The 21,026-nt window shown below is 47.6% G+C and overlaps 6 protein-coding genes across 10 annotated transcripts in view; 2 read left to right on the top strand and 4 right to left on the bottom strand.

Annotated features, from left to right (window-relative positions):
- LOC113204778 (venom carboxylesterase-6-like) overlaps window positions 1-950 on the bottom strand; it is a 4,832-nt gene extending 3,882 nt beyond the window's left edge. The window contains exon 1 of the mRNA XM_026420074.2: window positions 704-950. The gene's annotated coding sequence lies outside the window, so the exon portion shown is untranslated. The remainder of the gene's footprint in view (window positions 1-703) is intronic.
- A 610-nt stretch (window positions 951-1,560) lies between these two features.
- On the top strand, window positions 1,561-9,388 carry LOC113204772 (calcium release-activated calcium channel protein 1). Of its 4 annotated transcripts, XM_026420067.2 has the most exons (6): window positions 1,561-1,705; window positions 2,212-2,355; window positions 4,721-4,757; window positions 5,629-5,757; window positions 5,846-6,051; window positions 6,132-9,388. In XM_026420067.2, coding segments are annotated over exons 1-6 (837 nt in total). In that variant the 5' UTR covers window positions 1,561-1,703; the 3' UTR covers window positions 6,451-9,388. The 4 variants fall into 4 exon arrangements, with proteins under 4 accessions (XP_026275852.1, XP_026275853.1, XP_052120148.1 ...); XM_026420068.2 differs by lacking the exon at window positions 4,721-4,757; XM_052264188.1 differs by lacking the exons at window positions 1,561-1,705; window positions 4,721-4,757 and adding an exon at window positions 1,807-1,908.
- Window positions 9,289-10,557, bottom strand: LOC113204775 (MORN repeat-containing protein 3-like). The gene is made up of 5 exons (XM_026420070.2): window positions 10,373-10,557; window positions 10,106-10,257; window positions 9,868-10,027; window positions 9,610-9,782; window positions 9,289-9,524 (listed from the first exon to the last, which is right to left on the bottom strand). Exons 1-5 carry the CDS (start codon window positions 10,512-10,514, stop codon window positions 9,423-9,425), a joined length of 729 nt encoding a protein of 242 aa, XP_026275855.1. The 5' UTR covers window positions 10,515-10,557; the 3' UTR covers window positions 9,289-9,422.
- Window positions 10,554-13,055, top strand: LOC113204771 (zinc finger CCHC domain-containing protein 8 homolog). The gene is made up of 9 exons (XM_026420065.2): window positions 10,554-10,715; window positions 10,799-10,953; window positions 11,124-11,323; window positions 11,401-11,606; window positions 11,684-11,808; window positions 11,927-12,113; window positions 12,196-12,216; window positions 12,310-12,425; window positions 12,506-13,055. The coding sequence occupies exons 2-9, from the start codon at window positions 10,807-10,809 to the stop codon at window positions 12,905-12,907; spliced, it is 1,404 nt and encodes a 467-aa protein (XP_026275850.1). The 5' UTR covers window positions 10,554-10,715; window positions 10,799-10,806; the 3' UTR covers window positions 12,908-13,055.
- On the bottom strand, window positions 12,989-15,376 carry LOC113204774 (probable 18S rRNA (guanine-N(7))-methyltransferase). 2 transcript variants are annotated; one of them, XM_052264189.1, is made up of 6 exons: window positions 15,097-15,376; window positions 14,296-14,333; window positions 14,028-14,206; window positions 13,746-13,939; window positions 13,425-13,657; window positions 12,989-13,347 (listed from the first exon to the last, which is right to left on the bottom strand). In XM_052264189.1, the coding sequence occupies exons 3-6, from the start codon at window positions 14,176-14,178 to the stop codon at window positions 13,197-13,199; spliced, it is 729 nt and encodes a 242-aa protein (XP_052120149.1). In that variant the 5' UTR covers window positions 14,179-14,206; window positions 14,296-14,333; window positions 15,097-15,376; the 3' UTR covers window positions 12,989-13,196. The 2 variants fall into 2 exon arrangements, with proteins under 2 accessions (XP_052120149.1, XP_026275854.1); XM_026420069.2 differs by lacking the exon at window positions 15,097-15,376 and adding an exon at window positions 14,439-14,592.
- Window positions 14,845-20,479, bottom strand: LOC113204831 (uncharacterized). Its single transcript, XM_026420157.2, has 7 exons — window positions 20,070-20,479; window positions 18,691-19,062; window positions 18,393-18,604; window positions 16,862-17,027; window positions 16,245-16,388; window positions 15,896-16,136; window positions 14,845-15,603 (listed from the first exon to the last, which is right to left on the bottom strand). Exons 1-7 carry the CDS (start codon window positions 20,185-20,187, stop codon window positions 15,432-15,434), a joined length of 1,425 nt encoding a protein of 474 aa, XP_026275942.2. The 5' UTR covers window positions 20,188-20,479; the 3' UTR covers window positions 14,845-15,431.
- Window positions 20,480-21,026: the final 547 nt, after the last annotated feature.

Here is a 21,026-nt window from a genome sequence, read left to right as displayed (position 1 = left end):
CTCTTCTCTTCATGGAACGTAGCTCAGACCAACAGCCCAGCAGCACGTTATGGTTAAAGGCGAGCAGGTGTTGCCTACCCCGCAGGCGTTTCCCTGGGCGGGGGGGGGCTTGTGAGCACCAAAGAGGGGCGTCTGGTCTGTGACGCCTAGGGAATTTTAATCCCTCAACAAATTTCAATCGAAACTACCATTATTTGATCCTTTGAGTCAGCAAAGTTCCAATAATCGCAAAGCCCGGAAGAAAAATAGGACCAGATACGCAAATTGCTGTACAGCTCCATTTGTCTAGGTACTTCCGCTTCCAATCTGGCAACCTGCCAGCATGCGGTTAGGCCCTAGCTACGCCGCGCTAGCTCGCGTATTCCTCTGTCGGCCCCCGCGCACACACGCACACCAACCTCCCTAACCAACTACCCCACAGCGGGGGGGGGGGGGGGGGCTCGCCGGATTTTGACTGTTAACACAACTTAGCCGTGTGAAGAGTAAATTAGAAGTCGCCACCTTGCCGAATCTACGACATACATCTTCATTCTACACTGTTGTCATCATTTGCTCTAATGACCCAACAACAATGCATTTATTTTCCTGTTGCCCCCCCTCCTTCTCCACACACATTCAGTTGTGGGACAGGAGTTCGTGCCGCTCCACTCGTGGTGGTCCTCACGGCGTGCGACGCCACGCCGCATCGCCACCTGCCACTTACCGGTCCGCGACCAGGGCTGTGATTTTCTTGCTCGGTGGCGGGGCGCGCTCACAGGCAGGCCTACAGGCAGGCCCACAGGCAGGCTCACAGGCAGGCCTAGAGGCAAGCGGCGCGGTCTTCCACGCTATACAGATGCCCTGCAGCCGCAGGTGCCGGCGCAGAGACCCTCCTCCAGGAGCAGCGGATGTCGCAGCCGAGCTCACCGCTCTCAGTAGGTCGGCTCTCTGACTACTTATGCGGCAGAGGGGCAGATCTCCACTCACCCCACCAAACACTCATTGCGGGGCGTGGCGGGGCGTGGCGGGGCGTGGCGGGATGTGGCGGGGCGTGGCGGGGCGCGGCGGGGCGCGGCAGAGGGCGGCGGTGACATGTCACATCGTCTTGATAAGTTAAAGCCCCCCTGGGAACATCGACGCCGTTCGAGTTGCCCTTTGTTCTTGGGGGCGGACGCAGGGGAGGCTGGGAGGGGGGGGGGCGTTTACTTGCCTTACAGTTAAGGTGATCTGGAGAGGCAAGAAGAGTGTAAAAAATACGCCGTATGTACCTTCTTCGCCTCTTCGCAAGCGCCCGGCTTATCTCGTTCCCGGCGCATTACCCCCTCCACTCCTCTGGCCCGACCGCTTCGGCGAGCGACTTCGAATTTCGCGCGCGCGTTCTTTCGTTGTGGAGCGGGCGTGCCAACCTGCAGTCGCTGCAGATGCAGCGTGGAGCCTGGGATTTGGCCGTCAGTTCTAATATTAAACGATCCTTTCTCACGCGCTTAATACAAAATTTTCGTTATTGTCTAATTTTTCTTCCTTCAGTTACGGCTGGAGGAACAACGTACCAGGCGACATCGATAGCTTCATATGGCATGTTTGTTTATTTCGGATAGGCAGGCACACACACACACACCAGAAGACAGTTGTGATTGTGTGTGTGTGTGTTGTCAACTGAAATTTATGTGTTAAATTTTGCTTGCCGAAAACATGACTGTTCGTGTTTACTCTGTCTGTAGTAAATGTAAGTTAATGCTCTTTTTATCAAAAGTATCAAAACTATCTAGGCAGCAACCGTTATCCCAAATAAAGTGCTGTATCGTGGCTGTATGAAGAACATATACGTGGTTGTCTGCTTGCCAAATGCTTAGTTTGACCCTGACGGCCGCAACTGGCCGCAATGACATTGTGTTTGCTATCTATGACCTTTTAATTGACAATTTTGACGTACGTTTCCATCTACGTGGATCGATCACTTCGAATCCCACTTTGATCTATTTGTATGTCAATAGCCATCTGCCATCCAAACGATGTCACCTAACCTCTCCTGTCCGCTCTAGTTACAGCGGTAGTCCTAAATTCTTGTGTAATTACGTGAAATTACACAATGATTGAAATAATTTTTCTATTATCAGAATCGCTAATCTTTATGTGCTTGTATCCGGAATAGTGTGCTCTATACTGATTGCTCTGCCTTATCAATAAAGCAACCCTTATATCTTATCTTTACCCAACGTATCTTAATTTCAGGAGAGACAATTCAGTCCAGCTCACATGTCAACCTGGTCCACAAGCTCAGGCCGGCGCACAGTATTTGCCCCTGGTGAGACGCCCCACTTACTTGGACAAAATTTTTCGTGGGAAAGAGATCCCTACCATTACGCCATCCCAACGGTAAGTGATTGTTTAACCCATGGATTATTTATATGTTGGTTGTTCTAGAGCTTTGTGTCCCAGAGTTTCCCTTTCATAATCTTTTAAATATCCAAATTGCACTAAATCAGTAAGACCAATTTTTTATATTGATATCTACTGAACACCCTTTGTTTCTCTCTTTGCAATATGATTCTTCGTGCCTCACTTGTTGCAGTCTTATAAAATTACCTATTCTTTCTGAGAACCCATTCTGAGCTTCTTTGTGGTCAAAGTTCAAGAGTCACGTGCTTATTGTGTCCGGGAGGGGACGTGAAGCTCTCTGCGAAGTTTTGCTGTTCGTACTCTCCCTCTCAGCTAATGGAGGTTGGGGTGCAATGTACTTCGGGTTCTCATTGGCATGTTACTCTTCGGCATGCCTCTAGAACTGCATGGCCAGACAAGGAATAGGACTCCTGCAGGCAAAATGACTTAGGGACATTTCATTTATGTTGACCGTTGTGTTTCTCTCCTGCATGATCAACGATAAGTTGTCGATCTAGTTACTACACAGATCGTCCCGTCTTGGCCCACTTCAGATTTCACTCAACCCTCAACCCTCGCCTCTCGCCCACCGTCTCGTCGTGTCGTACTCCCGTCATCTCCATGTCGTCCTGTGTTTCTCCGCATGTACCGCGCTCCGCCACATGCCATTGCGTGCTTCAGCAGTCGTTGCGCGTGCGTTTACGTGCCGTGCTGCCCGGATTACCCCCAAACTAAGCAGCATGACGTGAATTAAGGCGTCTGCTCTGTACCAGCCCAGCCGGCCCGGCGGCCATGTTTAGGGAAGGCACCGTCAGTCTGGTCATTCGGCACCGGGGCGTGGTGGTGGTGGGAAGGGGGGTGTAGGTGAAGGGGAAATGACCTGGTTAAAATCTATTCTCTTCTCTTCATGGAACGTAGCTCAGACCAACAGCCCAGCAGCACGTTATGGTTAAAGGCGAGCAGGTGTTGCCTACCCCGCAGGCGTTTCCCTCCCCCACTTTGTGTTGGGCGCGGGGGGGGGGGGGGGGGGGGGGGGGGGGGGGGGGGGGGTGACCCCCTCTTACCCCAGTCTGGCTTGGAATTCGAGGGTTCTTCGAGTGTGTGTGACCAGGACCAGGACCAGGCCACGGGCACGAGGCCTCCGACGGTCCTCGCGTCTCGCGGGCCTCTGCGGAGGGGAGGGTGAGGAGGGGGGAGGGGGGCTAACAGAGGGGCCTGCTCTCGCGACCTGGCAGTCAGTCTATGCCGACCCCTCCTCTCGGGTCCCGTCCCACCAGGGCTTGGCACCGAATCACCGCCCACGTTGTCCGCGTCCGCGCGCCGCGGCCGCTGTGGCTGCGACGGGACGGGCCTTGGCCCTGCCTGCCCCGGCGCCCCCCGGCCCGGGCCGCACTGCCCCGGGTGATTCGTCTCGGCCTTGCGGCCCGTCGGCACGGTGTCGCGTCAATTCGCGCATAGCGCCGCTTCGTGGCGTCGCGGCGGCGCCTGCAGCTCTGTAGCAGCGCAGCCATGCCCGACCGAGGCCGCCCGGGCCGGCGCCAGAGCAGCGGGCCGGGGGCTGGGCCCGGGGCTGGGGCCGGGGCTGGTCCTTCCCCCGGGCAGGGGCAGCAGGGCGGCGCGGCAAGGGCCGGCTCCATGTCGGGCCGGAGCAGGACCCGGTCGCAGACCAACCCGTAAGTGTCGAGAGGGGGTGTTGATGTTGACTCGGGGGAGTGGCCGGCCGGCTGGCCGGTCGGTCGGGCTGTGTGGGGTGGGCACTTGTTGGTTGACTCAGAAGTAAGGCCCAGGGAAGGGTGGTGCGGTTGGCTGGGGTGCGTCATGTAGATTCGCCAGTCAAAAGTGCTGTTGAGGTTGTGATGTGAAGTCCCATCGGGTTGTCGCGTGTAAATCTGCGTCGAGGAAGGTATTTTCCCTATTTGAAAGAAAATTGGTAGTTTTTATGATGCAGTTCAGCAACGATGCTGGTGTTTTTCTTGCTGCATGGCGTATTTTGCTGGACACCCATGCGGTTGAAGCTTTTAATTAGTTTTCAATTTGCCTTAATTATTTATTAGCAACCTTTCTTCTTCTTTTTTTTTATTTTAATAAAGTTGCTGTCACTGCCTGTTTGGTTGTTTTTGTATTTTTTATTATCAGCTGGGTCATGCCAAGTCAGTAATTGTTTGAGTAGCCTCGTATTAATTGTGTATAACTATCCATATAACATCATCATATCTTCAATCCCTTTAGGGAGCACCATCAATTTTAAAATATCAGGAGGTTTATTGTTTTTATTGTAATTTTTGTTTGTTTTTTATTTTTACTCTTGTGTTTTCCTTTCCTGTCCAACCTTTACTGATTGAGTACATCATATTTTGTGCAGTGATTTCCCGCTCGACACTATGAACGCAGCTGAGGAGGTAACTATTCGCTTTTTAACTATTCCTTGTAGGATGAAATGTCTTCCCAGCTGTCTATTTCTTATTCTTATATACATATTGGGCTTAATTGCAATGGGTGAATTTTCATTACATGTGTGCCATTTTATTGATAAAGCAACAAGTTTAACTATGCCCGTATGTGTAAATATTTGGGCCATATTACTAAAATGTCAGGTATTCTTACTACGGTAATACCATTTTCAAACGTAATTAGTGAATGAAAGTGGAAAATCAGACTCCCATTGTGACTTTAGAATCATTCTTCTTCTCTCCCTTACAGATTGTAGTTCAGTAAGCATCTAAAAAAATGGCTTCTATGCTTTGTTGTGCTATTTTTTTCGTTTTAACCGAGTGTATTCTAATGACAGTCATTCAACCTGACCCCTATAACATTTTCAAGCTTTTATTTTTTATATTTATTTTAATTTATTTTTCTGCATTTGGTGAACTACTGATTGGTATCCTACTTACTATGCATAGCTTTCTGTTGTGAGACTTGCTTGAAGTGGGAGAGGTGATGGTGTTGGTTGACATACTGAGTGATATTTGATCGTATTCCGGGGTGTGGGAGTGGGGGGACAAAATAATTTGCAATTTTTTTCTTTTTGTTCATGTATTTATGTATTTCAAATTTTCAGCAAAATATCCCTTTTCTTTTATTGTTCTCTAGATTACAATCTAACATTTAACTATTTGACTGCAATTTCTTTACTGTGCATTCCCAAATTAAAAATTGGCCTGTTGCATGTTGGGTGTGCACCATCTAAGTGTGCACTGTTTTGAGCAAAGTTAATGTCATGGATATTGGTTACCTTCAATTAAATAAAATGAATGACTTATGTGCTCGCAGGGAAGAATGTCGCAGTCTGGAGATGGACTGCATACACCAGGGTTTCTCTCTTGGCGGAAGCTTCAGCTTTCCCGAGCTAAACTTAAGGCTTCCAGCAAAACCTCGGCTCTTTTGTCAGGTTTTGCCATGGTAAGTTTTGAAATAATATGTTGGAATCCTTAGTTTTTTGTTTTTGTGTTCAAAATAAAATGGTACCTGTCTCTTGTCTTCTTTAAAGGTTGCTATGGTTGAAGTGCAGCTAAGTGACAATACCAAGGTTCCACAAGAGATGCTCATTGCTTTTGCAGTGTGCACAACTCTCTTGGTTGCAGTTCATATGTTGGCATTAATGATTAGCACCTGCATACTCCCTAATATAGATGCTGTGTGTAACATGCATTCAATTAGTTTAGTTCATGAATCCCCTCATGAAAGACTTCACTGGTAAGAAAAGTTTATTTCCTCTGTTTGATTCTTATATACCAAGACATGCATCCTATAACCATCTGTTTTCTTTCCTCTAGGTATATTGAGACAGCCTGGGCCTTTTCTACTCTTTTAGGGCTACTACTGTTTCTGTGTGAAATAGCTATTCTTTGTTGGGTTAAATTTTATGACTTTTCTCAAATTGCAGCATGGTCTGCCTGTATTTTACTTATCCCTGTTCTTATAATTTTTATGGCCTTTGCTTTTCACTTTTATCGATCTCTTGTTAGTCACAAGTATGAAGTGACAGCCTCAGGAATAAGAGAGTTAGAACTGTTAAAAGAACAAATTGAAGCAGGGGACCTTGAGGGTAGAGCCAATGGCATCAGCTTACTGAACTCAACCCAAGTTGTGTGACTTTCTTTTCTGCTGCTTCTTGTGTTTTAAGACTCGATTACAGAAAACTGTCGCTGAAGTGTTGAATAGGGGTTGCTCTTTCATCACAGGCTCATTGGGAAAGAAAGGTTCTTCTCAAAGTTTAGGAAAAGTACTTACAGATTTTTATTGTGTTCACCTAAACCATATATCCCTTTACTCTCAAATTCAGAAATGTGAGTTGATACATTTGAAATGGAACTTTCATTCAGTTGGACTGAGGCATGCATTCCAATTGTTCATGATTTTTAAAGAAAATGTTGTGGTACTTTAAGTGTCAAAATTCTGTGTGTGAGACGTATTGAAGGTATTGTTACCTTTTGCAATCGGTTAAGAAATTGTTTTTTGTTGTTATTGTATTTTTTTTTTATTACTTATTAAATTTATCAAATTGAATGTATTGACCTCTCATATTAAATATGCTTGTGTATTTCTGTTCTATTTTTGTGCACGTTTGATTGTGTAGTAAGTTTTTTTATCTAACCTGGATATGGAAGGTTTTATTTGTGTCATAAAATAATACAGTTCAGTTAATCCTATGAGTCCTTCTAAAACCAAATCTACACTAAAGGATCAAACCTGTATATTACAGCAACTCTTTTGTTCTTAAATGCCACACTTCTTTTTCATAGAATAGTTGTTAAATACAGATTTATTAGGAAGGCTCTTCCTTCCCATAATCTTTATCTTGCTTTTAGAAGTGTTTTTGAGTATTCAAAAGGCCCCCTCTCTTTGTACTGATGTCTTAACATGATATTTCTTATGTTGAATCGTTCTCTGTTGTTGCTCTCTTCATGTCCTTCTCTGACCACCTTCAAGCCCTTATCTACATGTTAAGTATTTTAATTTTTAGTCTCTAAGTTTAAGATGATTTTTAATGCATTGTAGATGCTTCTTTGACCACCCTCCTTAAGCCAAAACATGAGTAGGATGATTTTTTTTAAATTTGTGTATGTATTCACCTATGTTGGTAGTCTTCCCTCCACCCAGCATGGTGGTACATGTTTGTTATTCTTGCTCAGAAAGACATTAGTTAATTATGTTGAAGATTATCAAATCTTCACTAAGATCTTAGTACATAATAATTCTTTCATTTCCCCATATTTTTTTGTTTTGTTTTGTCTGTAAATTTGTGACGTACTTGAAACTACAATTACTTTAGCATTTACTAGAGAATCTCATATTTATATTGGTCTTTCTTTAGTGTTTCGTTTTTCTTTTGCGTTTGTGGGTTTTCACTCTGCTTGCTTTCTAGTTTTAAAAAGCAATGAAGTTGACTAGAAAAAAATTGCACTGCATATATTTAAACGCATAGGGTAAAGTGCCTCATGTGGCAACTGCAGCTGCCCAGTGATGACCATTTGTCTGGAATCACAATGTCACGGTTTACTTTCAGATTTGAGCTTTGTGTTGCAACAGGTAGAGCTCTCGATTTTTTGTGCCCCCCTACTACTCCTGGCTGTTTTCTTTGCTTTAAAAAAAAAAGAGGTGGCTAGCAATTGGTAGGCCTATCTCTGAAAATGGCCATCATTGGGTTGCTTTCCCTAGTTGATGTCTACTTGCTGTTTATTTTTATTGATTTATAAAATCAATGCTCAAAATCAGTTGGTGTTTGGTAAAAGTCATTTTGTTGTTTTTGTTTTGTATTTTTAAGTTCCTGCTCTACAAACTTATTTGAAATTGTTAAATTTAATATACAAAATAGGAGAGTAAGTTTGTTTTTCAGGGTAGACTGTTGTATTTGTCTTCCCTAGAACTGAGTTGTGTAAACCCATTCCTGCATTCCTGTGGTATGCTTTGATTTAAACAACACAAGAGTAGTGTTTCCTAACTTACTATCTATATTTAACCCAGAATTGAGCAATCATGACTAATTGATAGTGCTTGCTAATTTCTTCATGTTTGGGACTGTGATTGATGATTGACGTGTTATTACTTGAGATTTTTTTTTAACTTTATGTTTTTATGATGAGAGATATGGATAGCATGATATTGTGTTGAACTTTACAAATATTTTTTTTGATGGCCAGAGTCATTTGACCCTTTGAAAAGTGAAAAAGAAAATTGTCTTGTGGAATTCTAAATTAAATCATGTCATTGTGGCAGAACACTTTTGACTGTTTTATTTTGTTTCTTTCAATTGTGTTTGGTGTTTCATTTTGGTACAATTATTCACTTTACTTTTCTTTACGATCAATGGTGCTCTCTTGGTAGTGGATCTATGAGTACAAATGTATCCCATTATTTTCTGGTGAAGGCTGTCGTTTGCCTTTCTAATACAGGAAAATGTAAATGATTATTACTAAAAGTATCGTTTCTTTAAATCTTTTGTACTTAAGATTTAACATTTTCAACTTGCCATTATATTTTCACTCCATAAGTCGTCTCTTTAATGTAAGGTAACATTGGATTGTTGTTTGTTTTTTTAAAAGAAAAGCTAGTTTGTTCTACCAGTATTAAAAAAGTGTCATGTTTCTACTTAATAGTTTGGGGTGACGGAAGAGGTTCTCCTTTGCAGAGCTACCAAAAACCTTGTTTGATTGTAATATCAATGTACAATTTGAAGTTTTGAATGTGATTGAATTTATCCATCTTCTTACATCACCTACCACCATCTAACTTTGCCGCATGACTAATTTTGTATGTGATGCCAAAAAGTTCAAACATTTTACGTAATTTTGCAATGAGTTTATTTAATTACAAATTTCTGTAACTTAGAGAGTTTATCTAGTTCTCTTCAACCTGTACCAGATACCTTTAAGTAATTAAGATTCATGAAGGTATACACATCTTTGCCTTGGTTCATTGTTACGTACTCTGTTTGGTATTCTAACTTCCTTCCATCAGGAAAAATCTGTTTTAAGGACTCAAATATATTCTGTGATTGGCAACAATAAATAAATAATGATGTTCTTTAAAATTTGGTGTGCTGTTATCCTACATCCGCTCGCGTGTCACGTAGTTGATCCGTTGTTCTGTGCACTTTTGGAACGAATTTTCTGCAGGGCTCCCTTTTGGCTTTCCTCTGCCACAGCATCGGGGTTGAGCAGCTCATTCTGCAGCAGCATAAGCGGGTAAATTCAAGAATGTTGGGTTTGAATGGCGGTATGGGCCCTCATATTTTAGACGAAAATAACTTACCGGTGGAAGAGTCTTTGTGGATGCGGCGGGGGATGAGGGCTGCATTGTACTCGACACACAAACGTCCTCGTCCCAGACGCCTTCCTGCACGTGTCCGCTGTCCTTATGGTAGTAGCACCCCCGCCCGTGCTTTAGCCCGCCGTGGAACTCGCCGTCGAAGCAGTTCCCGTTTGCTGAGGAAAGCAGTCGCACCATTGTTACTCACTGCCACTGGCACTTCCCTGCAGATAGATGCGTTCCAAATCGCCTAGGTTTTACGTTGTACGAGAATGCCATGTCCGTGGAACTTGTCGTCCATCCACTCGCCGTGGTAGAATGCGCCGTCGGGCAGCCACACGCGGCCTTCCCCGGCGCGCCGGCCGGCCTGCCAGCACCCCTCGTACCAGGTGCCGTCCGCGCCCCGCCCGATGCCCCAGCCCTGCGAGCGAGCAGGATGTCGAGACTGCGTAAACACCTCACCGTTGGGTGCCTCTAAGGTACCTCTCGCGACACCTACGTGACGTTTCCCGCGCTGCCACTCGCCGCTATACACGAGCCTCAGTGAGCCGTCTTCCATCTGCTTGCTGAGCACCCCATGTCCGTGTCGAAGTTCGTCGGAAAAGTCTCCCTCGTACAAGTACCCGTTTCGAGTTAACTCAGCCCCTTTGCCTGGTTGAGCGCAAACATGTAATGCACCTTTATTAAATGATGGGTGCACGATACAGCTTAGCGTGCTCTGAAGTATAGTGGGCTGCCTATCTAGCAGGCGTTCGACTTGGCTCACCTTCCTTGCGGTTGTTCAACCAATCACCGACGTGTCTATCACCGTTCAGGAAATAAACAGTGTGCCTTGAACCGGATTTGTATGTTATCTGTTCCTTTCGTTTCCATTCGGGGCAAGCTTTGAATTTTTTCAGAAACGGCATTTTGTTGTCTGCGGGGCCTATCGGTTCCCATGGAGAGAAAAAAGAGCATCACAAATTTTTCATCTTTTCTTGTTTTTGTTTGCTGTTTTGTTGTTATTATTGATGTTTGATTCAAGTCAAGAAAGCAGGCATCAAATGTAAACTTGGGGTTTAAGCATTTATGCTGCATTGTTCTACCATCTTGCTGAAAAAATTATATCTGTAAGTGCCTTTCGTACGCCTTTAAGTGACACGTTTAAATATGTTTTGTCCTGGCCTTAGTTTTCTATATTTTTTTACCTCAGGTGTCACTATGGGGGAAAGTCCCGGGAGTCCTGCTGATCTAAATGCTCAAGAAGACGGCGAATTGTCCAACGACACCGATTTCAGTGATTTATTTGTGATTGACAGCACACCTGCGGTAGTCAAAAGCAATCTGGACACTCCTGCTTACGATACGGTGAGCAATTCTTTCATTCATCCTGGTACATTGTTTTGATTGATAGGTTATGGTTTTCTTTTGCCACTCCTACTGTACTATTGTAAATTGGCATCATGCCTTATAATGTCTTTTTTTATTCATAAATGCTCTATTTCTTGTGTTTTTATACTACATTACCTGTATTACAGAAATTCAGTGAAGTTTTGCAAGTGCAAAAGAAAGAAGATGTTGATACTAAGCCCAAACGACCCAAACCCCCTCAAAATTCATGCTGGAACTGTAATGGAGAGCATTCTCTTCGCGAGTGTAAAGCACCAAGAGATCACGAAGCTATTAATCGGAACCGATTAATATTTCAGAGCAAACAGGGACCCCGACCTAAAGCAAGGTACAAATTTCTGTCTTTGTTGAACTAATTACATCCAAAGCTAGTACTTAACTGAATATTCTATGTCTTATTTTCAGTCGTTATCATTTGGATTCGGATCAGAAATATCCACATATAGTAGCTGGTAGAATAAGTAAAAAATTGTATAGGGCACTTGGTTTACAGAGAAATCAGTTGCCTCGTCACATTTACCGCATGAGAACTCTTGGGTACCCTCCAGGTTGGGTTGAAGAAGCCAGAGTAACTCATTCTGGTCTGACTCTCTTTGATTCGCAAGGTCAAGGTAAGTGTTGTTCAAAGTCTAAAATTCATAACTTAATTTACAACTTCTACATTTTTTTATTTTTTTTTATTTTATAGAAGTGGCAGAGTCAGGGTTTGAATCTGGGGAAATTGTATCTGAGGGAGCCAAAGATAAATTCGATTTTAAGAAAATTATTGAATACCCTGGGTTTAACTGTCCTTGCGGTCCAGACACCATCGATGTAAGTATTGCTTGCTTATAGGGATAAGTCCTCTACTAATATAATCTGTTTCTTCTGTTTATCCCGCATTTCTTGTATTTGATTTTGTCTATAATAGTTCTGTACTCTTCATTTGCAGGAAACTGAGAGGTTGAACAGTAAACCAATGGCTGAACGAGATAGTATTAAATTTATGAAAACCATGTGGCAAGGCAAAGCTGTAAAAGCTTACAAGAGGAGGAAAATGAACACCTCTGATACTTCTGGGACCCCTGATAAAAAGGGCTCTCTCCTTCTTCTTGACGATATGGAGTTAGATTCAGAAGGTATGGTTGTTAGATTTTAACTGAGTTTTGTCTTTCTTATTTCCCTACTAATTACATTTCAAATTTCTTCCATTATTTGCAGATGCTGCTTCATCTGATGATGGTACGATTTTATTTAGCTTTTATTCTTACTGCCTTTATGATGAGCATTGTCTTTTCTTAACATTACCTCTCTTATAAATTCATTGTTTTTCAGATGGTGAAGTAAAGGACACTAGAGCAGAATCTCCTGGTCCATCTACATTATTACAGGGTGAAGAAATGGACAACAATACTGCTGAGGAAGGCTCAAGTCCATCTACACCATTAAAAGTACTAATATTTTTCCTCCTTCAGTAAATGAAAGCTTAGTTAGATTTCTATACCTTATCATACCTAATCTAATTTTTCAGGCTGTTAAAAGACCCATGCCCGGTTCACCCAAATCTTCAGATTCTAAGAGGCCAAAACTTGATGATGAAACTCCTGCAAACAGTTTAAGCGGTCAAAATCTAAGTTTGTTAAATGAGGGCTCTGCACCATCTACACCAGTTGCTGAACGAAAAACTGATAGCTCATCTACTCCAAGCACTCCTAATTTGGGTAGTGTCACATCTGTCTCATTGGGCACACCTATTCTCGTCAGCTCTCCATTCCTATGTTTACCTTCAGCTGACAAATTTGCAAAGAACATTTGTGATGTTATCAACTTTGAAAATTTACCTGATTCAACTGGAAAGTATGAAACAATGTCAGGACTCATTAAAAAGGTAAGAAAATTTGTGTCAAAGCACAATTCTGAAGAAGATGAATGAATGACTTTCATATGAAGTCTTTTTCTCAAAGTTGATTACCACATTTTTATTTTTATTCATTGACTGGCAATACTGTGCAAGTTACTGTGCTATTTAAGAAAATTTATTTGTTTGTTTTACATATTACAATAAACTTTAAATACAATCAGCACAAGTTGTTGAATTTACTTTGGAATTTACTCTTCCAAACATTTTCCATGTTTTATAATTTCATCCAAATATTTTGGAGATAAATATAAGATTGAAAAAATAGAATAGGGTATTTCTTAACAGAATCAGCTCTAAACAATTAAAACCGGCCACTACGTTTCCGCCCAGTATATTTGGTGTCTGCTCGAGTATTCCTTCCTTGTCTTCTTCTCCTTTCTTTCTTTTCTAAAATCCATTCCCTAGAGTTTTTCAATGACTTTCCTTTAGAGCCCCGAGCTCTATCCAATTCCCTAAGGAATTACAAGAAATTTAAGTAGAACACATTTGTGTAAAAGTTTAATTACAGATATTGTTTAAACTCACTCACCTCTTTTTACTGTATGCCACTGAGCTAGACTCTCCATCAGTACCAAGGGCTTTGGGTAATGGCATGTTACCACCTGTCATCAAAACAAGGAAGAATTTTTTGGCCTTTGTACTGTTTGGATAGTCCACAACAACACCACCATAAAAACCAGCTTTCATAGCCTGTGATGTTATTAATTCAACTTGGTTTGAATTTTCTGGATAGAATTGAAATACAGCTCGACCTGTACGACTCTGAAATTAATCGGACACAAAATGGTTAACCAGCTTCAAACAAAATATAAGTTGCACGATTATGAAAAGATGAGCTAAGCTGTCTTACCAAGCATGCATTTAGGGTACTGAAAAATTTGTACAGCCGTTTTACGGGGTTGTGGTGTGTCTTATCAGCATTACAAAGCCATTGGAGAGCACTTATACTGATGGCCCCATCAAATGTGCCAGCTCTGAACGGCATCCCCTCTCCCATGTCACCAAGAATAAGATCTCCTTCAACTTCTCGATCTTGAGCTACATCTGTAAAATGAGTAACGGATGTAAAGGAGCTTCAGAAACCTTCATAAGGAAATTAGCTTTAACAATAGTTTGTATAACTAATACTTGCCAAGCATTGCTGAAGAGATATCAACACCAACCCAAAAGTGCCCTTGCTCGTCGAGAACAGATCCACTAAGGCCTGACCCGCAACCAATATCCAGAACGTAACAGGGTTCATCTTCTGGAAGCGTAAGAAGTTCTAGGGCACGCTCACTCATCTGCTCTTGAATTTCAATTATTCGTGAACTGCAAAATACATTGTTTGTCAAAAAAGAGGTCTCAATGACAAATGTGTACGACAGAGGGTGAATGTTTTGACATGTATCTTAACCTACTTTTGTGAATACTTTTTGGCTTCAGTATCATTATAAAACTGAAAATTAGAATCAATGGATTAAAGTCAGGTGGAGACATTATAACCTCACACTACACGCGGTTCACAACAAAGGAGGTTGAACGTTTGAAATAAGACACTGACCACTTCAGGAGGTGCCAAATGTTCAGGTCGCCTGACAGACGTCATTTTTTGAGAGTGCAAATTTTAAATAGAACGATGATAAACACAAAGGTTACAACAGATTGACGTGCTGGACGGACGATCGACGTCTAGGATTTTTTTTGTGTTTTTTTTCCTAACCGAGACAGAAACAGGATGAGAAACATAAGGGAACATTAGGTCGTCATGTAGAATATGAGAATGTCTTCATTGGCGCCCATTGGCGCCACCTGCTCGAATGAGTGCGGCAGGCGTGTACTTGGTGTATTCTTGTGTATTCATTAGTGTAGAAATCGTAGAAATGTTATACGATAATTTAGCGAGGCTGAATGAACGTCTGAATCAATTGATTTAAAACCAGGAGTTCAGCCAAAAATATGAGGACATGTTACAGGTACGGGCAAGTTTTATTCGTAATGAAACGATAACTCGTGCGACACAGGCAATGGTTTATATATACACATGACAAAATGACAAAATACTGTATTCTCCTGAGAGGTGATAAAATCTAACTTCACATATCAATTAATCACTGTAAGTATCTAACTAAAAATCAGAGGACTATCTCTGATCAACTTATGATCGAAATGTGCTTACAACTATCATTTGTACTTAATCCACTCCACCAAAAGCAGCTTACGGTATCATTAATTTCACTTCTTAACTTAAATGAAATTCATCGCTCTCCGCCACAGATGTCCTCACTTCTGGACGCCGCCCGGCGAGCCTTCCACCCAAGACAATCCCCGGCGGTCTTCCCTACGGCCTTGGGACGACCTTGAAGCGGGCGGTGCGGCGGCACCTGCGCGCTACGCCCGGCGCCGGGCGGCGGCGACTCTCAAATGACTAGCATAACCAGGCAAGCCTATCTGATTATTGGCTCTGGCCCAAATTAAAACGACAGCGGTCCTTGTCCGCGGGATGACGTCCCTCCCCTCCTGGACTGGGGCGCGCGCGGACGGGCTGCGGGCGCGCCTACCGACAGCCGCAGCGGTCGGCGCTCAGGTCGTAGCTCGTGAACAGGTCGATGCTGCCGTCGTTCTGCCTCATCAGGAGCGCGATGGGCTTGAAGCGGATGGGGACGCACTGCGCGGCCGGGATGTTAGCGCCATCGTCCGCACTGGTGCCGGCGCTGGCCTTCGCAGCCCTGGAAGCAGAACGGCAGCGTGAGCGGGTCGTACACACACACAGGCGCGCGCGAGAGAGGCGTGAAGAGGTATTCCACAGAAAAGATCTGTTTCCTCCTGCGCGCTCATTGGCTGACCACGTCACTGACGTCAGACTTGACCAATCAGCGGTATGAAGGAAACAGACGCTATGCGGCCTCCTTTCACCGAAATGTCCAATAGCACAACCAGGTCAAAATTTTGAATTCAGAACCAACTGGTCGATTTGGACGTCGTCGTCGTCCCGGTGCCATGTCGCGATGGCTCACTGACCTGTGCAGCTTGATGTACGTCCTGGCGATGGCGTTCATGCTGGCGTTGTAGCGCTTCTCGCCGAGCGCCGACGGCGGGCAGCGGCCCGCACAGAAGTTGATGTTGAAGGTGAGCGGCGCCACGATGAAGGGCCAGCCCAGGTCCTCCAGCGACACGGTCCACGACTCCAGGTGGCAGAAGGCGTCGCCGTCGGCCGCGTCCTGCTCGCCGCCGTCCCGATGGATGTCCGACCGGGCCGCACCTGGGGAGATAGGCGGGGCGGCACCGTGAGACCCGTGGTCATGCCATGTCGTCGTCCAGCCCACAGGCACACAGGCCCAGGCAGCAGGCGCAGCCGTTTGACACTCACTCTGCAGCGGGTTCTCGGCCGAGGTGAAGGCGGGCCCCTCCGTGGTGGTGGCGCTCTTGCGGTGGGAGCGCCGCCGGGTGCGCACGCGCGGGGGGTGCATCAGGTCCTCGGGCACGTCGCTCCAGACCCGCATCCCGGAGCCGCCTGTCGCAGGTGCAAAGCGGGGCAGTCAGACACCTGTCGCCTCGCCCCTCTCTCTCTCTCTCTTTCTCTCTCTCTCTCGCAGGCGCAACCCCCACACCAAGTGTTCGAGATAAGCCCAAGGCCGCCGATCACGCCACCCTCCCCCTCCCCGACGGGCTGCTAGTAGTCCGGGACAGAGTGAGTATAATGGTTCCAAGAGTGGGTGCGAGGGAGAGGGAGAGAAAGAGAGAGATGGGCCAAGCCCCCTATCTCTCTCTTCCTGATTTGCTGACTTCAATAACGCTTTACACGTCGCAGCTTAGCTGTAAATAGCATATGTCACTCTGCGTGCTGAGCGCTCATGCCGGGGAGCGGTCTCCGCCAGGTAACCGACCCACTCTTCGCGGGCGCGCCGCCACTCGAGACTCGAGGGGCCGGCCGTTTCCCTCTCGGCGACACATTCTTAGGGGTTCGTATCATCGGTGACTACATACCTTGTGAAGTGGCGTCCTCCCCCCAGTCGAGCGCGCGGACGAGCAGCGGCCCGCGCTCCCAGCCCGCCACCTCCAGCGTGGTGGCGGCGCTCGCCGCGCCCGCGGCGGTCCTCGGCGACGTCACGTCCACCACGAGCCGCGGCCAGGAGCCCCCCAGCTCGAGCATCTGCAAAGACAAGGCGGGTGAACACCTGGAGTAGCGTGGCAGACACTCCATCAGCCGGCGGCAGGGCAGGCGGGGCCGGACCGGCCGGCTCTGGCTGAAAGCCCCCCGACGGCCGCCAGTTATGCTGTACCGCCAAGCACGTATGCGGGCGGGTTGCCTCCTCGCTCGGGCCGTAAGGCGCCATAGTCATGAACGGCTCACACAGCCCGCCCACAACGCCTGCATGCGACGCAGTACAAATACATCACCCGACGAGTTTTTCCAGCCACCTGATATTTCATGATTTTGGTCGCATTTAAGGCCAGACTCTCGTCCAGAAAACCAGACACTTTGACGCTGATTCGATCTTTTTATGGTGACGAGGGTCGAGCAGCTCCGCCACAGGTTACGAACACAGCAGGAGCGTAAGGTGGCACAGGTTTAATTTATTAATGCCCCGCCGAGGGGTGCCCAACTGAGGTAATCAGGTGTACACAGAGTAGGTAATCCCTGGTAATCACCGGTAATCATTGGTAATCGCCGGTAATCATTGGTAATCGCCGGTAATCCTTGGTAATCACCGGTAATCCTCGGTAATCGCCGGTAATCCATGGTAATCGCCGGTAATCCATGGTAATCACTAGGTAATCCATGGTAATCACTAGGTAATCGTTGGTAATCACCAGGTAATCGTTGGTAATCACCAGGTAATCTTTGGTAATCACTTAGTAATCCAGCAAGGAAATTCCTAGAAATCTTTGGTAATCACTGGTAATCTTTGGTAATCACTGGTAATCCTTGGGAATCGCTGGTATTCTTTGGGAATCACTGGTAATCTGTGGTAATCAATGGCAATCTTTCGTAATCTCTGGTAATCTTTTGTCAGCAGTAATCTTCGGAAACCCTTGGTAATCATGGGTAATCTTCGGTAATCTTCGGTAGTCTCTGGTAATCCCTGGTAATCTTCACTTTTTGGTAATCAGGTGTACACGATTTTTTCGAGTTGGGCACCCCTCGTGCCCCGCCTCTCTCCCGGGCCGCTCACGTCAGGAGAGTGGCGTGATGCGGAGGGAGTGGGGCACATCGCCTGCTCGCACACACCGGTTCACTTACCCTCCGAGTGACGTGCGTGAACCCGTATTGAGGCACGTGGCGTCATGTCCTTTTTTACTTAATCTTTCGCGCGTTTCTCCCATGACGACAACGGTCGAACGAGATGCGACAAAAAAAAACAGACCGCTTGCGAATCCAATAAAATAGATTTGAGCCAGTTTTGCCGATCAGGCCGATGACGTAGGGCGCTCATGATTGTTTGTTTGTTTATTTTCTGTCGCCGCGCACGGAGTCGCTCTGCTTGGCCCAGTCCACGGCTTGTGTTTAACTCACCGCTTTGGTGACGTCGACGGCGAGGAAGGTGGCGTTGGGTAGCGGGTGCGCGGCGAGGAGCTTGAGGTCCTGGGCGTCGCTCAGGTACACGGACACGGTGGCTTCGAAGAGGTCGGCGGCGCCCGGCTGCGTGGACAGCACGAGCCACCACCCGCCGTCGCCACTGCCACCGCTGTCCTTGGGGAACTCCACGACCATGGCGCCGGCGCGGCCTGTGGGTCATAGGGAGGCTGGTCAGCACCACCACGACGACGAGAAGGTCGGAGGCCCTCGGGGAACAGCTTCCCTCCGTACTCACCAACGGTCACCCTGGAAGGCTGCACGCAGCTCGCGAGCGTCTTGTTCCTGCTGGAGCCCGGAACAGGCGCCGCCGCCACCGGCTGGCTGAACTCGCTGAAGATGGCGCCCATCTCCGTGTCGCGCAGGAGGAGCTTCATGAACAGCGGCACGCCGTCGTCCACGTCGTTGGCCGCGGGGCCCCAGGCGGCGTCGTTCAGATCGGCGGCCTTGACGGCCTCCAGGAGGGCGTCCACGGCCACGGCCTCCGCGTTAATGGGCGGCGGGGAGGATGCATGCTCCGGGGACACGGTGGACTCCGGGGACATCGGGTGGTGGTGGCCGTGGTGTCGTAGGTGGTGGGGATGGGGGTGCCGGTGGTGGACGGCGAAACCTGTCACGTGAGGAGTGAAGAGGGGTAAGTCCAAGCCCCGAGCAGTTGGCACCGCCTCGCTCTCACAGCTTAGCTTGAGATGCGGCCGTCAGCACCAGGAGTTCTTTAACCTCGGACGGGACCAGGCCCTTTCTCAATGCAGCATGGTAAAAACAAAGTGTGATTTTTAATTGTGATTCTAAGCACTCTGAAGGAATAAGTAAAATTTTGATAAACTTCCCCGACTTTGAAACAATTTATTTATAAAGAAAAGAATCTATTTGAGTTTATCAGGTGCCTTGTAATTAAGAGAACCCCCACGAAACTAGGGAATGATGCATTATTTTGCAAGAAGGCTTCACGTCCAGCTCGAAGAAAAACAAATCCTAACGTGAGACGTTGTATTGGAGGAGAGAAGCCGTAAATGCTGGGGCACGATGAAAGACAAATATTGGCAACAAAGTATCATCTCGCCGATGCACGGTTGTGCAGCAGTCACGGGCGATGCGACACGCCGAGAGTCACTAATAGACTGTTTATTCATGAGTCGTATCCGTGGGGAAGGTCGGGAAACACTTTGATTCACTACTCGCCATTGACAACACGGTGTGCTGACAACATTTTTTTTCAGCTTGGCATCATTATTATTTTTCTTTAGTTTTGCTGCGCTTGCGATATACGTCAGTACGTTTAAGCTGTATCGATATACAGGCGCCGGTGCGTCACTTACGCGCAACTCCGCCTATGTCGCAGCACTTAATACGCGCGTACACAGTTGCCTTAACTAATTAGTATCCCGGAATATCTCGGAGAAGTGAACGACGTCTTCTTCCTCTCGGCCTTGCACCGGCCGCATGCACCTCGAAAAGTGCAGGTGTACGAGCAAAAAAGTGATGCGTTCGCAACTGCGTCGGGGCGCGAGGCGTCGAACTCTGAATCCAGGCCGCTGACGCCGCATATTTCTTCTTTTCTTTCGCGGTGAAAACGCGCTGTTGGCAAGGCAGACTCTCCGGGCACACGGCGCTTACCTGAGCCGCTGGGAGCGAGCAGCAGCAGGAGCAGCAGGAGCACAGGCGCGCACTCGAGCAGGTGCGCGAGCATGCTGGCCGACCGGCTCCGGCGGGAGGGGAGGCACGTCGTCGTCATCCTGGCGGTGTCCTCCAGCCCGGCTTGCTGACTGCGCAGTGAGGTACTCCACGGGGGCGACGGTGTCGGAGGCGCACAGGTGCGGGAGCGACAGGTGGCAGCTGGCGCGAGAGCGAGCAGCTGTGGTAAGCGCCACTGGGACTAAACACGACTAAACGCGGCCGACTTATGCCGTCGGTGCTCCGCGGAGAGGCCGGTGAGAGAAGGGACGCTGAGATAAGCCTCGATACGACCAAAAACAAACGCGTACTGGGCGTCGCGGCGCGCGCCGACACCTCTTGATGATTTGACGGAACCGGCCACAGCGCGGGCCCGCGGAGGGCCCCCCGTCCCGCCTCGCCCGGCCGCCGGTCACGCCGCCATCCCCCTCCACGCCAGCCCCCGTCCCGCCTCGCCCCGCCTCGCCCCGCCCTGCCCCGCCCCGATCGCGCTGCGTCGCGCCCCGCACCAGCGCCGCACTTGCGCCGGCGTCCACGCACAGCCCCGCCGCCGGGAGCACCCCGCCCTGCCCGCCGCACACCCCTTCCCCGTCGAACACCCGCTCGCCACGGTCACAGCCACCAAAATAAAACTGCACTTTGGATTGAGCGGGCGGACGCTCCGGTCCGCCGTTGCCAGACCGCGGCGGCCTCGGGGTGCGACCCCCGCGACCTGTGGCGTCCCCTGGCCAGGACAGTCCTGGAGGTCCTTATCAGCACCGGCCCGCCCGGCTCCCCTCCCCAGACGCGAGCGGGGTGCGCCGCGCCGTCGTGCCGCGGTGCAGAGCGCCGCCGGTGGGACCTTCAGCTTCAGCCGCTGCGGCCGCCGCCACGCCACCGCCCGGGGAGTAAACACCCCCC

The sequence above is a fragment of the Frankliniella occidentalis genome, unplaced genomic scaffold (genome assembly GCF_000697945.3).
Source record: "Frankliniella occidentalis isolate FOCC.00 unplaced genomic scaffold, Focc_3.1 Scaffold17, whole genome shotgun sequence".
In the NCBI taxonomy this organism is placed as follows: domain Eukaryota; kingdom Metazoa; phylum Arthropoda; class Insecta; order Thysanoptera; family Thripidae; genus Frankliniella; species Frankliniella occidentalis.
Note: the sequence above shows the minus strand (reverse complement) of the source record. Positions and strands in the feature narration are given on the sequence as shown.

What these genes read in the sequence shown, in the direction of transcription:
- LOC113204772 (XM_052264188.1), top strand. Translation starts at nt 1,825, where the DNA reads ATGCTTAGTTTGACCCTGACGGCCGCAACTGGCCGCAATGACATTGTG. An exon ending in TTTTGTCAGGTTTTGCCATG is followed by an intron (nt 5,758 to 5,845) that starts GTAAGTTTTGAA and finishes TCTTCTTTAAAG; the next exon opens with GTTGCTATGGTTGAAGTGCA. An exon ending in CCTCATGAAAGACTTCACTG is followed by an intron (nt 6,052 to 6,131) that starts GTAAGAAAAGTT and finishes TCTTTCCTCTAG; the next exon opens with GTATATTGAGACAGCCTGGG.
- LOC113204775 (XM_026420070.2), bottom strand. Translation starts at nt 10,514, where the DNA reads ATGCCGTTTCTGAAAAAATTCAAAGCTTGCCCCGAATGGAAACGAAAG. An exon ending in GGCAGCGCGGGAAACGTCAC is followed by an intron (nt 10,028 to 10,105) that starts GTAGGTGTCGCG and finishes GCTCGCTCGCAG; the next exon opens with GGCTGGGGCATCGGGCGGGG. An exon ending in ACATGGCATTCTCGTACAAC is followed by an intron (nt 9,783 to 9,867) that starts GTAAAACCTAGG and finishes TGCTTTCCTCAG; the next exon opens with CAAACGGGAACTGCTTCGAC.
- LOC113204771 (XM_026420065.2), top strand. Translation starts at nt 10,807, where the DNA reads ATGGGGGAAAGTCCCGGGAGTCCTGCTGATCTAAATGCTCAAGAAGAC. An exon ending in GGACCCCGACCTAAAGCAAG is followed by an intron (nt 11,324 to 11,400) that starts GTACAAATTTCT and finishes TCTTATTTTCAG; the next exon opens with TCGTTATCATTTGGATTCGG. An exon ending in GCGGTCCAGACACCATCGAT is followed by an intron (nt 11,809 to 11,926) that starts GTAAGTATTGCT and finishes CTTCATTTGCAG; the next exon opens with GAAACTGAGAGGTTGAACAG.
- LOC113204774 (XM_026420069.2), bottom strand. Translation starts at nt 14,483, where the DNA reads ATGACGTCTGTCAGGCGACCTGAACATTTGGCACCTCCTGAAGTG. An exon ending in TATCTCTTCAGCAATGCTTG is followed by an intron (nt 13,940 to 14,027) that starts GCAAGTATTAGT and finishes CTCATTTTACAG; the next exon opens with ATGTAGCTCAAGATCGAGAA. An exon ending in GTGGCATACAGTAAAAAGAG is followed by an intron (nt 13,348 to 13,424) that starts GTGAGTGAGTTT and finishes GTAATTCCTTAG; the next exon opens with GGAATTGGATAGAGCTCGGG.
- LOC113204831 (XM_026420157.2), bottom strand. Translation starts at nt 20,187, where the DNA reads ATGACGACGACGTGCCTCCCCTCCCGCCGGAGCCGGTCGGCCAGCATG. An exon ending in CCGTCGACGTCACCAAAGCG is followed by an intron (nt 17,028 to 18,392) that starts GTGAGTTAAACA and finishes TTGTCTTTGCAG; the next exon opens with ATGCTCGAGCTGGGGGGCTC. An exon ending in GGCCGAGAACCCGCTGCAGA is followed by an intron (nt 16,137 to 16,244) that starts GTGAGTGTCAAA and finishes CTATCTCCCCAG; the next exon opens with GTGCGGCCCGGTCGGACATC.